The 12,328-nt window shown below is 41.4% G+C and overlaps 2 protein-coding genes across 3 annotated transcripts in view; one reads left to right on the forward strand and one right to left on the reverse strand.

The window, feature by feature from the left end:
* Positions 1-12,328, forward strand: part of LOC108574348 (rho guanine nucleotide exchange factor 10) — a 36,450-nt gene that overhangs the window by 7,889 nt on the left and 16,233 nt on the right. The window contains exon 1 of one of the 2 annotated variants that reach the window (XM_017936924.1): positions 8,654-8,774. The exons of the other annotated variant lie outside the window; for it this stretch is intronic. Within the exon in view, the coding sequence (XP_017792413.1) occupies positions 8,738-8,774 (37 nt within the window). The 5' untranslated portion in view covers positions 8,654-8,737. Of the gene's footprint in view, positions 1-8,653; positions 8,775-12,328 lie in introns of those variants that run through there. 2 annotated transcript variants of the gene reach the window in all.
* Positions 1,313-6,233, reverse strand: LOC108574349. Its single transcript, XM_017936927.1, has 5 exons — positions 6,200-6,233; positions 5,118-5,211; positions 3,295-3,397; positions 2,041-2,357; positions 1,313-1,679 (listed from the first exon to the last, which is right to left on the reverse strand). Exons 1-5 carry the CDS (start codon positions 6,231-6,233, stop codon positions 1,313-1,315), a joined length of 915 nt encoding a protein of 304 aa, XP_017792416.1.

Here is a 12,328-nt window from a genome sequence, read left to right on the forward strand (position 1 = left end):
AAAGAAATGGTCCAGTATTTTTCTCTAAGATAAACAACATTTGTAACCATAATTCTAATAACCTTCTCTGAGGAAATCGAATCTCTGTTACACAGTTAATTATCATTTTGTGATTATATATAGAGTGGTTCACAAAAACAGTTATCGACGAATTCCAGTATTTTCGAATAAAATAAAAATTAGATTTTCATCTCGGGTCGATTAAAGGCGCAACTATTAAATGTTATAGAAAAAAAAACAAATTTATTGAAATCACGATTAGAGTTAGACGAAACGTCGAGTCTCAGGTACCATTGTGAATGGAAGACATTTCACGGCGGTCATGCTCGAACACGCGCGCGGCAAAACATGCGAGATCGCCGGGCGAAAGAAACAAGCTTCCTTAAGTGCAACAATCTATCCGTTCCGCAATAGCAATCGCAGTTGTGTTACAGAAAGGGATATGGGGGAGGAGGAGAAGGTGGTGATAGAGGGGGGAGGCTTCTCGCTAGATGGAAGGTATGCCCGAGAGAAGCCATCGAAAGAAGGCGAAACGCGTTAAGAACGAAGAGAAAGGCGCCGGACGAGGCGCTCGGTTCTGTTACCCTGATACTTTATTGGTATTCGTTTCGACAGCGTGTAATATTCACATCGTAATCGATCTCTAACCTCGATACACCTCGTGCTCCTCACGCAGCCGCGCTACGATCGCTCGATTTCGTTGTTTTTACCACTACTTTAATGCAATCACCGTCGAATTGCGGTCGGAATAATGGTAATTCGAGTGTTTCACGGCTGAAATCGGATTTTTTCGTGGTATATGACAACTCTGTTTGTCGTTATGGAATACTTTTCGGCAAATTTGGTAAAATTGCACCACTTTTTTTCTTTTTTTCTTTTCTTTTCTTGGTTAATTTAAAAAATCTTTTTTTTTTATTCCTTCTAATGACATTCTTCTAACAAGTGTTTTCCATACAAATTATCTTTGGTGATATAATTTATATTGATACAAAATTTGAATATCTAATTGATTTACCAATTCGGAAATGAAGGTGTAAAGTAATTCTTGTTCCACAATATTCACACATCCGCTAAATCACTAAAATATTACAAATCAATCCTTTCTTACTTTCATTCATCAACAGCCACACGTTCGATTCATACGCCTACTTCCTACAATTACAAGCTATTTCTAATAAAAGGAATAAAATATCGTACGTATACACATCGCAAAATTGCTGCGTTAATCAATCGATTGAGTAATAAGTGTACATTTGATCTTCCAATATTGTAACGATCTATATACATGTACAATTTCTCTTTATCAACAATGTCACAGCTTATTAGCAATGCTCTCCACGGCTTGCATCAGCCTCACCATGATCGATCTGTTTTCCTCGTCTCGTCTCTTGATATATTCGAAGATCTGCTCGATACGACGATCGGTCCGTGACTCGCGATCCCCACGATACGGTGCAAGTCGTCCTCTTCGCGACTTTCTCGGCCTATCCTCTTCATCCTCGTTACACGACGTTCGCTCTTTTTCCACGCTCGCCACGACGTCGTTTCCATGGACCTGGGACTTGTCCCTAGAGCAGTCCACCTGTGACGTCACTTTCTCGATCGTCAACTCCGTGGTGCGCGGTAATCGCGGTATCGCGACGATCCTTTTCCTCTTCCCGCCATTTTTGCTCTTCTGTCTGAAAATTTACTTAGGCATTACGATCTCTGTGATTTTATTCGACCTTCGAAAAGTGATTCGCTGAGAAGTTCTGTGATCTCAAATTTTTGTCTTTGTTTTTTCTATTCGTGAAAATGTGCAGCTAGTTTTTAAGGTTATGGTTGTGCTCTTTTCCCTGGTCGGTTTATAATTCTGATGGGTAATTTTGGAAGATATTTTGTTTTTCTAAGGATAACGTAGATAACTATTTTAGCAATGATAATTTTGAACACGAGAATTTTCTTATTAAGGATATCACATTTTTAAGGACAAAATATATCGTGTCTAATATTTGAAATTATCACTGTCCAAGTTAATTTATACTATATACGCTACCATACCTGATACTACCAGAAGATCGTAATTTCTCGATTTCTATGGAGCAATCGACGCCAAAAGCTCGTAACCTTGGTTCAGAGAATGAGTCGTTGGTCCGACGCTCGGTTTCCGGGTTGGATACGGCCGGAAGCGCGTCCGCGGATGAGGTGGGCTCTTCCGGTGTCACGGAGACGCAGAGGAATTCGTGGGGATCGATGTATTCGTCATTGGACACCGTGGTGTCTCTGTCGTAACCGAGGATTTCGTCGATCGCGTTGTAAAACGGCCAAGAGACGTCGTCCGCATTGTTTCTGTCGCCGTGTACCGGGTTTCTCAGTTCCTTCAACAGATCACTGTGGCAGATGCATAGTAACAGCGTGACGGCTAAGCAGAGAAACACTCGTGCACAAGGTCTAGCTGTGTATGTGTGTTGTATACAGTTTTTTTCAAACCCCGTGGGATCTTTCGATAGCTTGTAAAACCAGGAAGTGTTCAGAGAGTTTTTTTTTTAATAACATACAGAGTAATGTAATCGTACTGGATGGGTACAGCTGCGTGAAATCAGTTAACTGATCACGGTCGTTGTTCGTCGGTATGATTGAGAGTGACATCTGACGTTTGTTTACGGAAACATTTGGAAACAGAATGTCCAAATTCGGAATAGTACCGCGTGTTTATATTGGCCATGTAGAATTTGTAAGCAGTGTATCAATTGTATGTAGGATAATTTAGTCATATGTGATTAAGAAAATCACAAAGGAACAAATCGATATGACAGAGGATTATTTCTTAATGACTTCGAATATACTTCGAGTCTATGAAAATACCTTTGACACCTAATATAACCTTAAAATATTATAAGGATTAATTAGTTAGTATTTTCTCTTGCTTATTCTCGTTCTATACGAAAGAATATTATACATTTCGTATTTCATCGGAAAAACCGAAAGAGCTACGTAAAAGTTGAAGGCAAAAAACTCGTCTAAAATTAGTTACGATGTCACTGAATCTCCTCGTTTCCCTGAACGATCTCGTAAAAGCGAAAAATCATTGCGTCAAATTCATGAATTCGCAACGGTTTAACACGATGTCATCGTGAAACGGTCGTTTCCGAGCATCTGTGGCGCTTATCTAACCGAGCAGGGAAATCAAGTTCAGTGTGCTTCACGCCGGTTGCGAACGCAGCGAGGATAAAGCAAACTGGCGCATGCGCAGTGATCAACGAGCGATGGCGGTTAATCGTAGGGCAATAAATGGCGTCTGGTGTCTTGTCTCACTTTGTACTGCTGTAACAGGTTCGACCATTTCTTCTTCAACACCCTGTAGTGCACATTCGTCATTATGCTGGGAAATTCTTCGCGCATCTGTTGTAAAATGTACCTAAAAATTGATAGAGAAAGAAAAATGATCAGAGGAGTGATAGATTTTAGATAAAAGATGACAATGAAACGCGTTCAGCTCGCTTTGTGTTGTTGCGTATCTTTGCGATTCCAGCTTCCAAGAAACGAACAGTGAGGACACTATTCGCAATACGGAATAAAATCAGCCTATTGTTTTGCTCTTATCGAAACGCGTACGCATTTCACGTGATAACAGAACGGCTTAAGACGAATGCTTGACAAATAGCTAACGACAAGATCGTTTCATAGGATAATGTGCAATATTGCTGCCCGTTTCCGTTTCCGTTCTTGTCACATGTTGCATACAAAGTGTCACTTTGATACTTCCGTTCAGCAAGAAGTGTATATATATGTATGTGTAATGTACCTTATGTATTTTGATAGACTAAATAGGCTGATGTATCAGGCAATTCAGTTATCTGATTATGATATAGTAAGGTGTTAGTATACCGTGATATTCCTTAACAATTTCCTTAACAACTTGTCAAATTGAAATTATAGTGTTTTAACTTTTTTACACATGACACATTTAACATTTAATTAAGTAAATGAGATGTTCTCAGCATCCTAGTTGCGTTATTAATGAATAAAATAATATATTAAGAATAAATTTTCAAAATTTTACACTGATCATTCATATGTATATCATGAATGAACGAGAATTAACGATCAAAGAAATTGCTGTGGTAGGTAATTTGTGATCTACCGATTAAGCCAAATGACACACGAATCTCGTTTTTCTTCCAATTTTCGTCATGACTGTTAATAATCCGGATATTTCGGCGTTTCATGTTATTTTAGTCGATGCTCGGATCCGTTTTTGGCATAGTCTCCGTTTTTCAGTTTCCTCAACTAACGTCACTTTTCTCACGACGAACGGTCATCTCTCAACGTTTCACCGCTTGAATCCCAAATAAGGAACTTGGGAGAAACAAAGTAACTTAAAAAAAAAATACGTGACTGACGGTGGAACAAGCCACAGGCGATTGCGTTTCGACGTGTGAAAAATCATCCGCCCCGTATCTCCTCGCTCGAGGTCGACCGGCACGGGAATGTCGCGGTTGATAAATGATGCAAACGAGACTCTTTTTGTTGGTATTTTTATAGCCGCGTGCAGAAGACGCGTTTCAGCGTTTCTTTGACTCCGCTGGTATTCCATGAGGCTCGTGCGCGCGCAGCCTATTCGTGCTGTCAGCGAACAGTTTCGTCATTTGACAAGAACGAAAAGTGCAAATTGGTGTAACAAGTGTCGGTTGCAATGTGATCGAAAAACGATTGGACGATTGCAGTGACCAAGTATGATTTATGCTTATGCTAGAGTGAAATGTACAGTTGTGTGACTTACAGTAGTAACAAAAAAGAATTGTTTACAATAGAACTTTTTTTAATAAGCGTGCATTTTAGGTGTAAATTTTTTTAGTAATACTATGCATTTAAAAAATTCGACTTAACCTATTTTCGTAATTATCAAATTAACAGAATAAAAAAATTGTAAAGTTTGCTTTACTTGAAAATTTTAAAGCATCTTAATTTTCGTTAAAAAAGAAAGGAACATTTTAATTTTGACAAAGAAATTTCTGTCTATCAAAAAATGTGTAAAACTTTTCCAACGAAAATACCATAAAAGCCTCCCACGGCGGTCGTGGAAGAAAAGAAAGAAAGAAAATGAGCTCGGTCTACGTGACCCGTATTATACTTACTCCCATCCAGCTTGGGCAGAATATTTGCGGCCAGTAAAGAGCTTTCCATTTTCTTTACGAAGCTGAATGAACCGGCAGGTGAGATTTTCGGTCCCTGTGGACATTCGCAAAACAGGAGAGGAAACTCCATGACTACCTGCGTGACTCGCGATTATCACCCGTAACCATGGTAACGATTCCCTATTAGACTTTTATTATATTGCCTAAGGAATGTCGTGTCTCGAGGCACGGAGTAAACGTATACCGTTCACCCCACCGTACAGTATGAAAAAAAAAATGAAAGGAATGGTGAAAGAAACGAGATAATGGGACGAATAACAATTCGAACGTGCGTGATTTAATACCGCGGGAACGCGTGGATAGGCGCGCGCGCGCATTCCATTACGCGTTTCTTCGAGTCGGTCGTGTGCATCGAGATAGCTCCGTTGGTGATTATGAAAACGAAACTAATCATTTGGTTACGTAGCCAACGAAACGTCGTGGTATGAATAATCGCCTTGTTATATGTTATAGGCTGTATTAAATAAGGAAATTTTAAAAGTAAAAAGAAAACGAAAAAAGAATGAAAAAGAATTCAGTAGTAGAACGATAACAAGGAGAGAGAAACACTCGTTGCGCGCGCAGCCGTGTGAAGCCGCGTCAATCTTCGGCGCACGCAGTCAATCTACGCACACGCTGTATATTGTAAATTATAGTAGACAATGAATAATCGTAAGAATTCGATAATTTATTTTGTAAATAGTAATTTGAATGAAACGAAAGGGAAGATAACAATGTTGAGAATAACGTGGAAAGCATCGGAAACACGGCTGCGAGTCGCACTTGCGTATCACGATTAATATACGTAGAAAAATATATCACCTATGGCTGGTATGTATACGCGGACGAATGAGAGCGGGAAGGATGGATGGAACACTTCGATAAAATGAAACATTTCTTTTTCGCGTTCATGGCGCGCACACGATATTGGCTGTGACGATAAACGATACGTCATTCAAGGGACGAGAAAAAAAGAAAGAATTGTATCACGTGGCTTGTTAAAAGATACCGAACAAACATTTATCGTACGAGCCAGAACTCACATCGAAATTTCGTGTGTTGAGAAGCCTGTGCCATGTTGACCACCGTTCGATAAAAATTTATAGAGAATGTGATCGTGAAAACTTCTCCTAGTCAGAGATTCTGATGCGTACTAAAATTTAGACCTGGTTTCAGTCCTCACCGGGGAACATTAGGGGGGTGTGTACGTGGAGCACCCAACCACTACCGCCGTGTTGGAAGCTGCAAACATAGATTTGGTGGGGACATGCGATACTTAAATGGCATATACGCGAGTGTCTGTCCGTGGACAAGGCGGTATAACCGGCTGCTCTTTGGATGCATGCCAAGCCAGAAAGGAAAACAAACCGCGTCGCCATCTCCCATTAGAGCTATACAACAGCTCTTTTTCCTCTTGCTCAGCCAACCGTACTCCACGCTTCTGATTCACTGTGTTATCGACCACGAAGTTTTCTTAGCTAGCTACATCGATCCTTTGATCGATTATTGAGGAAAATACGGTTTTATGAACAGGTTGTAGCCATGACAGTACTTTTGTTCTCGCAAGGTAATGTATTGAAAGGAATAGGGATTTTTAATGGTGTTCCAAATTTGGACCGAAATTGAGACGCTTCCGTTTCTTTTTGGAGTAAAAGGATTTAATTTAATCAAAGGTTAAAGCATCACGGAATGATAGCTATCAGGTACAGTGTTGCCAAGATCGAAGTTAAAGAAAATTTCCATAAATACAATTAACTTGTAGCCTTGGCCATCTGCCCTGTTGGCAGCACCATTCATGCGGCATATTTTGATCTTGCCAGAAATTTGTATTCCTGTTGGATGATTTACCGCGAATGTTTCACAATGCGATATGGTTTTTTATGTTAATATGAACTATCGTGTATCAACATTAAACAATATTTCGAGAATACGATGGTATTTTTCAAAGAGAAGGTAGTTTTATTTTTTGTAATTCTAGTGCGTACGTAAACATGTTTCGTCCATGTAATGAACGTGTGGACTTCCGAACGCATCATATTTCACTGACACGATGACTGTTTGTGTGTCAACATATTGCTTACACTGATCTTCTTTGTATTACAAATAATGTATATTTTTACTGTATTAGTTGCGTTGTCTCATTTATTAAGAAGCATTATTATTTACAAATTCACTTTCAATTTTAAAACAACGTGCATTGTCTCATAAATATAACATACTACTTATTATGCAGCTAAGATTTCTAGTTGCATGCACAAGTTGAACGAGCACTAACTTTTTGACACGAGATTGACGTGTTTAGTCTCGTGAAAATATCTAGAACCGAGGTCGATAAATCCGATAACGTCAGTACGCGTACACACAGTCGAAGATACGCTGATACATAATTGCGTTAGAAGTTTGGCACTTTAAAAACAAGCAATTCGATAGTAAAAGACTTCAGATGTTTATTCTTTTTTCCTACAGTTAAAAATAAATAATCTTTAAATGTTTTCCATCGCTACAGCACACTCCGCTCCGTTCACACGGTTCAGAATATTCCCAGAATTTTCCATCGTACTACCTAGTTGAGTACAAAAAGCTGGGTATACATTTTCAACAACGAGAATCCTTGAGGTCCAGCTGTCCCATGCTTTTACCGGTGAACAATAGCCCAGGTCAGAAGTCCGTGCTTTTGCCCAGGTTATCCAGAAACATAAGTTCTTAGCGATCAAGAAACGAGCATTCAAGGTGGCGCCGCTCAGCGGCCATTCTGACAAACTAGCACAAAACGATGTGGCGATCTCTGTTTCCCTTTCTCTATGTCTATCATGCCATCTCCGTCTTTCTCTCGTTCTTCTCTTTCTCTCTTCTTCCGTTCAGCTTGTACAGAATGGCCTACTCTTTCATTCCACCTCTCTCTCCAACTCTTTTCCATCCTTATCCATCCGCAGTCGGCTTGTCTGTCTCTCTCTTTCCCGCTTCCTTTCCACACAGCCTTATCTACTCTTTCACTCTCTCTAACTTTCTCTCCCGTTCGCAAGTTACAGCACCTTCTGTTCCATTCTCTCTCTTGCGGCGCGTCTCTTTCAGGCAGGCTGCCCCAACCTCGATCCCTCTCCCTGTCTCTCTCGCTCTCTCTATCTCTCCTCCGTGCCCTTCGTTTCCATGCAACCTCCCTCAGTGCGTGACGGCTCCGCGGGCCAGCGGAGAGCCAGAGAGGCGCGCGCGCGCGGCCATGTTTACTCGGTTTCGGTGGCGTTTCTTTGTCGGACACAGCGACGCATTCTTATCGGTGCACGCCGCGATATTAATTATGCCTGCGGCCAGCCGCGTGAGCACGTGTGCGACGTGATTTTTAGACTGACCGTGTTCCCCCGTGTCGAGAGAAGTGTCGTTTGTTCATTCTGCGAAACCCCGCGACTCTCCGTGTGTTGGGTGAACGCGAGATCGTGTGCGCCGCGTATGTTGGTCTCCAGCTCTCTCGGATCGCTGAGCACGTTGCACGGAAAGAAACGACCAGCAGCCGGTGCTCGAGATAACGAACGGTGCCGTTTTAACCTGGAGTACGTAACGCGACGAAGATCGCTCGCCTCCGCGAGATGGAGGAGCCGCATAACGGTGTCATCCTGATCAAGTGTAAGTTTCGTTTTAGTGGTGTTCTTGTCAAATGTTCTTTTGGCGTAGTGTACGATGATTTTACGTCGTCACATGTATACTCGGCGACGGCGTTCAACCAGAAACAGAACGTTCACCCCTCTGTCAGGGGCGTATCGAAATTCCTGAGCCGTTGTCTCGCTGAAGTGCGACGCGTTACCTAGTATCGATAACATACAATATTGAAACTACTTCGGGAAGATTAAATAGGATGTTTTTTTAAATGAAAAAGTGGAAGTTAAGGTTGGAATGTTTTTGTATAGATGATCTTTTTGGTTACATAGTGTGTTCAATCGCAGTGGCTCGAACGAAGTTTAATGCGATTCTGTTGCGACACGGTCGATCATTGTTCCGGTAATTGCTATCGGCACGGTTGCCTGGAAACGACGAAACGCTCGTATCGTACAGCGTCAGCTTCAGGACAGTGCCCGTTCCGCGTTCTTGGTGCATCGTCCATATGTCTTTCATTTACTGTTGGATACTCTTGCGAATCCTTTTACGTTTTTGATTATTTAATCCTGGTTAGATGTTTGCCAGCGACATAATTCCGGTTATGAATCATGTTGAAATTCTCGACCAAGCATTTCGCGGTAACGTACCGGTAAAAGTGACCGTAAAATTACTAATAACCTATAAATAACTCTGTGGTTCGCGGTGTCACCGCGTCCAAACGAATAGATCTCGATTTATCTTCGTGTCTAACCATCTTCGTTAACGGTTTCAACATATTTCCGAGTAAATTTTATTCTGCGCACATGAAACATCTGATATGCATATTTATAGTTCGTGAACTCTGATAGAAAATGGGTTTTTTTGCAATTTTATTTTCTTTCGACCGGCTGGTGCCGTAAATCCGGCAAACGTTAACCATTATGTCGTAAAACAATAACACACATAAATGGAATAGTCTCATGTTACGAGTAGGTTATATCAAAAAATAAATCGTATGTTTTTGCCACGGAATTAAGGCGCCTTTGCCATAATCGATACACTTCGATCGCGGAAGCTCCATGATAGTGGTGCACAGGCGACACCTGTGAAATATCGATTTAAAATTTTAATTGGTCTCAATTCGAGATTGGGACGCTTGGGTAACCCATTTGGGGACACCTCTTCTGATCGGTTGGTTAATATGGTAATTTATGCCTGGTGATGTATGGCCTTCTAAACCGGCCGTCGAGCGAGTATCGAATGTCTACTAGATCATAGGACCTGTTATTCGCGCGTGGGCGTGCTTTCTCTTATAAAAGTACAGATTGAAATGTCATACCGGTCGTCGGTATTTCGCCGGTTATTAAAAATGTACCCTTGTAGTCCGTTCGCCATTATCATTGTAACGCACGTAGATGAACCGGTTGAGATAGTGAAAGGAAACAAATAGGTACTAATTTGTACCCTTTCGAAACAACACGGATAATTGTACGCCGAATAACGTTCGATTGAATATTCATAGGCACGAACGAGGAAAAACGTCGTGTCTTTCGTTTCGCTTTGTACCAGGGGATCATGCGCGCGCGTCGTCATGTTCGTGAAGCTGCTCATCTGACCACGTGGTTCTTTTCTTGTACCTCTTTCGCGTTTGTTACTCGCGGTAAACGTTACAACGCTGCCTTCGCTGATCCAAGAAGAGATTTATTACGTAAGCGATGCTTCGTTTTTCGCACGAACAAATGATATCTAGGCAGCTCGTTTTTCTCTGTCACATAGTTTCAGTGCATGAACTATCGAATATACATAATGTATAGCGAGGTGTGTTGTTTTATATATGGAGGACGTTAAAGAAGGGCCGACAGAAAAATCTGTGCGTAATTGTTGAAAGCGGAAAGAAAAAAAACGCGAAACGAGAGAAAAATGGGACACTGACCGTGACAAGCATCGCGTGTCTGCAACCGCAAAAGGCAATTCGTAGCGATAATAGCACGGTAGATATATACGTAATTCGATCCAACCTGTGTCATTTCACGGGAGTCACTTCGCTTTTCCTAAAAACCTGTTTTGCTTTACTTTTTCTTTCTCTCTTTCTCTCCCACAGGTATATCATTAACGTAGTTCAATCCCTCTGGTTTATACGTGTGTTCATCTGTTACAACGTTCTCGCCGTTTTTTTGCATTTGTAAAATTAATAACGAAAACAATAAGAACTTACTTACTTTCACGAAAATATTTCGATCTTTTTAACACCATCTTGCCGGTTCAGGGTTAACTATTCAAAGCTGATTGTTCTTGATCGGTAAAGAAGCTCGTGATCGCTTGTTGAATCATTGTTTATAATGGTCGAGGTCACTGTACCCTTATACCAATATACCAACAGAATTCCATTTGTAGAAAAATCTGATTTATCTTCGTATTCATGTTCAAATCATAGGTGCAGCCATAACGAACTGGTCTCATGCGTCCCGTTGGCGAGAACAGTTGCTCGCCGCCTAATCTCAGTTATGCGTGTTTAAATGCGAACGGGTAAGGAGCCAGGGATAACCGGGTGCGTAGTCGCAGTAAATTCGGCTCCCCGCTAGCGAAAAAGGAAGTATTCTCGTGCCGATGACTCCTCGAATCATAGACTCTGTCGTCAGAAATAAAGTTAGTGGGGAGCACGTGTGTCACTGTAAAAAGTTGGCTTCTCTGCGAGCGTCTCACACGACTCCAGGCACACAGGCTCGGCTCTACGTGCTTACAATGAGCATTCAAGTGGCGCGCTGTTGCCAGACTTCTATAGGCCCACACTCCACTAGTTGCTTTTAACTAATTGACGCGTCTTAAAATTAATGCTCGCTCCGTGTATACGCGAAACGCCTCCCGTTCTTTTTTTTTCTTTTTTTTCTTCGTCACACTTGGTTGATCACACGGGTTCGGTTTGCTCAAGAAGAATTATTTCTCACGATAGAGTGAAGCGATTTATGGATAAATGTGAACTTCGAATAAATAGAAAAATAAGGGAGCCGGTCGGTTGCTACTGTTCGTTCATAAAAGCATTAGCCGTCGTGTAAGAAGAGGGGCGGAATAGGTTAGGAATTACAAGAACGTTTCGCAACGGAAATATGGAACATTTAATCGCCGCGTTAGGATACAGAGATAAACGAGACGCGTGGTAGTTAATTGGTCGTATAGGTATATAACACAATTTGACGTATGTGCACACCTGTGACGCAATACGCTTTACAAGTCTCTTCCGGAAGACAAGGACAGTATTGTATATCCTGTGTTTAATTGAATTGCCCTCGTGATTAATTACCACGCTGACTGTTTTCGTTACGACCCGATTCAGTGATTGATCAATTTGACAAAATGAACGTCATAACCTCGTTCAAACAATCCACGACATTAAACAATTAACTTGAACTTAGAACTTTACGTAAAATACTTGGAAAATGTCTCCGTGCAGAGTGTACGCAGAAATTTCAATCGATACACGTGCCAGTTCTGGCAAGATGCATGAATTTAATTCCCAATATTACCCAATATGCCCGCAAACGAGAAAGTTCACCGCAGCGTGTGGGATGCATCTCTCGAGTATTGCAGCTACCGTCTGGGAAGCCCCC

Source organism: Habropoda laboriosa, unplaced genomic scaffold (genome assembly GCF_001263275.1).
Source record: "Habropoda laboriosa isolate 0110345459 unplaced genomic scaffold, ASM126327v1 scaffold176, whole genome shotgun sequence".
Lineage (NCBI taxonomy): Eukaryota > Metazoa > Arthropoda > Insecta > Hymenoptera > Apidae > Habropoda > Habropoda laboriosa.

Excerpts from the sequence above, each read along its gene's own strand:
- LOC108574349 (XM_017936927.1), bottom strand. The coding sequence starts at position 6,233 with ATGGCACAGGCTTCTCAACACACGAAATTTCGAT. Across the intron at positions 3,398-5,117 it reads TCTGCCCAAGCTGGATGGGA|GTACATTTTACAACAGATGC; the intron begins GTAAGTATAATA and ends ATCAATTTTTAG. Across the intron at positions 1,680-2,040 it reads CGATCTTCTGGTAGTATCAG|ACAGAAGAGCAAAAATGGCG; the intron begins GTATGGTAGCGT and ends GTAAATTTTCAG.